This window comes from Pecten maximus, chromosome 5 (genome assembly GCF_902652985.1).
Source record: "Pecten maximus chromosome 5, xPecMax1.1, whole genome shotgun sequence".
Classification (NCBI taxonomy): Eukaryota; Metazoa; Mollusca; class Bivalvia; order Pectinida; family Pectinidae; genus Pecten; species Pecten maximus.
In genome coordinates, this window is record NC_047019.1 from 24,828,732 (window position 1) to 24,832,273 (window position 3,542).

General features: G+C 47.5%; 1 protein-coding gene across 1 annotated transcript; it reads left to right on the forward strand.

Moving 5' to 3' along the window:
- Nucleotides 1-520: 520 nt before the first annotated feature.
- Nucleotides 521-856, forward strand: LOC117328372. Its single transcript, XM_033885899.1, has one exon. The coding sequence runs from the start codon at nt 521-523 to the stop codon at nt 854-856; it is 336 nt and encodes a 111-aa protein (XP_033741790.1).
- Nucleotides 857-3,542: the final 2,686 nt, after the last annotated feature.

The following is a 3,542-nucleotide window of genomic DNA, read 5'->3' on the forward strand; positions in this document are numbered from 1 at the left end:
CAGGACCATGTGTTACTAGGACATCCACAGGACCATGCGTTAGTAGGACATTCACACGACCATGCATTAATAGGACATCCACAGGATCATGCGTTAGTTGGACATCCACAGGACCATGTGTTAGTAGGACATCCGCAGGACAATGCGTTACTAGGACATTAACAGGACCATGTTTAGTAGGACATCCACAGGACCATGCGTTAGTAAGATATTAACAGGACCATGTTTAGTAGGACATCCACAGGGCCATGCGTTATTAGGACATCCACAGGGTCATTTATTACTAGGACATAAACAGGACCATGCGTTACTAGGACATCCACAGGACCATGCGTTACTAGGACATCCATGGGACCATGATTTACTATGACATCCATAGGACCATGCTTTAGTAGGACATCAACAGGACCATGCGTTAGTAGGATATCCACCGGACCATGTGTTAGTAGGACATCCACAGGACTATGCGTAAGTAGGACATCCACAGAACTTTGTGTTACTAGGACATCCACAGGACCATATGTTAGTAAGACATCCAAAGGACCAGGCGTTAGTAGGACATCCACAGGACCAGGCGTTACTAGGACATCCACAGGACCAGGCGTTAGTAGGACATCCACAGGACAAGGCGTTACTAGGACATCCACAGGACCAGGCGTTAGTAGGACATCCACAGGACCAGGCGTTACTGGGACATCCACAGGACCAGGCGTTACTAGGACATCCAAAGGACCAGGCGTTACTAGGACATCCACAGGAGCATGAGTTATTAGGACATCAACAGGACCAGGCGTTAGTAGGACATCCACAGGACCAGGCGTTACTAGGACATCCACAGGACAAGGCGTTACTATGACATTCACAGGACCATGCGTTACTAGGACATCCACAGGACCATGCGTTAGTAGGACATTCACAGGACCATGCGTTACTAGGACATCCACATGGTCATTTATTACTAGGACATCAACAGGACCATGCGTTACTAGGACATCCACAGGACCATGCGTTACTAGGACATCCATAGGACCATGATTTACTATGACATCCATAGGACAATGCTTTTGTAGGACATCAACAGGACCATGCGTTAGTAGGATATCCACCGGACCATGTGTTAGTAGGACATCCACAGGACCATGCGTTAATAGGACATCCACATGACCATGCGTTACTAGGCCTTCCACAGGACCATGTGTAAGTAAGACATCCATAGGACCATGTGTTGGTAGGACATCCACAGGACCATGCGTTACTAGGACATCCACAGGACCAGGCGTTACTAGGACATCCAAAGGACCATGAGTTACTAGGACATCCAAAGGACCATGCGTTACTAGGACATTCACAGGACCATGCGTTACTAGGACATCCACAGGACCAGGCGTTACTAGGACATTCACAGGACCATGCGTTACTAGGACATCCCCAGGGTCATGCGTTACTAGGACATCCACAGGACCATGTGTCAGTAGGACATCCACAGGACCAGGCGTTAGTAGGACATCCACAGGGTCATGCACTATTAGGACATCCACAGGACCATGGGTTAGTAGGACAGCCACAGGACAATGCGTTAGTAGGACATCCACAGGACCATGTGTTAGTAGGACATTAACAGGACCATGTTTAGTAGGACATCCACAGGGCCATGCGTTAGTAGGACATTAACAGGCAGGACCATGTTTAGTAGGACATCCACAGGACCATGCGTTAGTAGGACATTAACAGGACCATGTTTAGTAGGACATCCACAGGAAAATGCATTACTAGGATATCCACATGACCATTCGTTACTAGGACATCCACAGGAACATGCGTTAGTAGGACATTCACATGACCATGCGTTAGTAGGACATCCACAGGACCATGCGTTACTAGGACAGACACATGACCTTGCTTTAGTAGGACATCCACAGGACCATGCGTTAGGAAGACATCCACAGGACCATTCTTTAGTAGGACATCCACAGGACCATGTGTTAGTAAGACATCCAAAGGACCATGTGTTAGTAGGACATCCACAGGACCATGCGTTGCTAGGACATTCACAGGACCAGGCGTTACTAGGACATCCAAAGGACCAGGCGTTACTAGGACATCCACAGGACCATGAGTTACTAGGACATCCAAAGGACCAGGCGTTACTAGGACATCCACAGGACCAGGCGTTACTAGGACATTCACAGGACCATGCGTTACTAGAACATCCACAGGGTCATGCGTTACTAGGACATCCACAGGAACATGCGTTAGTAGGACATCCACAGGACCAGGCGTTAGTAGGACATCCACAGGGTCATGCGTTATTAGGACATCCACAGGAACATGCGTTAGTAGGACATCCACAGGAACATGCGTTAGTAGGACATCCACAGGACCAGGCGTTAGTAGGACATCCACAGGGTCATGCGTTATTAGGACATCCACAGGAACATGCGTTAGTAGGACATCCACAGGACCAGGCGTTAGTAGGACATCCACAGGACCAGGCGTTACTAGGACATCCACAGGAACATGCGTTAGTAGGACATTCACATGACCATGCGTTAGTAGGACATCCACAGGACCATGCGTTACTAGGACAGACACAGGACCATGTTTAGTAGAACATCCACAGGACCATGGGTTAGTAGGACATTAACAGGACCATGTTTAGTAGGACTTCCACAGGGCCATGCGTTAGTAGGACATTAACAGGACCATGTTTAGTAGGACATCCACAGGACAATGCATTACTAGGATATCCACATGACCATGCGTTACTAGGACATCCACAGGAACATGCGTTAGTAGGACAACCACAGGACCATGCGTTAGTAGGACATACACATGACCATGCGTTACTAGGACATCCACAGGAACATGCGTTAGTAGGACAACCACAGGACCATGCGTTAGTAGGACATACACATGACCATGCGTTATTAGGACAGACACATGACCATGCTTTAGTAGGACATCCACAGGACCATGCGTTAGGAGGACATCAACAGGACCATGCTTTAGTAGGACATCCACAGGACCATGCGTTACTAGGACATCCACAGGACCATGTGTTACTAGGACATTCACAGGACGATGCGTTAGTAGGACATATATAGGACCATGTGTTAGTAGGACATCCACAGGACCATGTGTTAGTAGGACATCCACAGGACGCGGCGTTAGTAAGACATCAACTGGAGCATGCGTTAGTTGGACATTCACAGGACGATGCATTACTAGGACATCCATAGGACCATGATTTACTAGGACATCCACATGACCATGTGTTAGTAGGACATCTACAGGACCATGAATTACTAGGACATCCACAGGACCATGTGTTAGTAGGACATCCACAGGACCAATGCGTCACTAGGACATCCAAAGGACCATGCGTTAGTATATAGTTAAAGTATGTGGTTGAGGGCTATAGCAAGTTTCTGGTGACTCGAAACCATGTCTATTTCCCCATACTTTAACCGTTTTATTATACCGATACAAACGAGAGAAATTATTTTAGCATATCTTTAAAACCATAAGCTGTGAAACAAGCT

Coding starts and splice junctions, on each gene's coding strand:
- LOC117328372 (XM_033885899.1), top strand. CDS start 521: ATGTTAGTAAGACATCCAAAGGACCAGGCGTTAGTAGGACATCCACAG.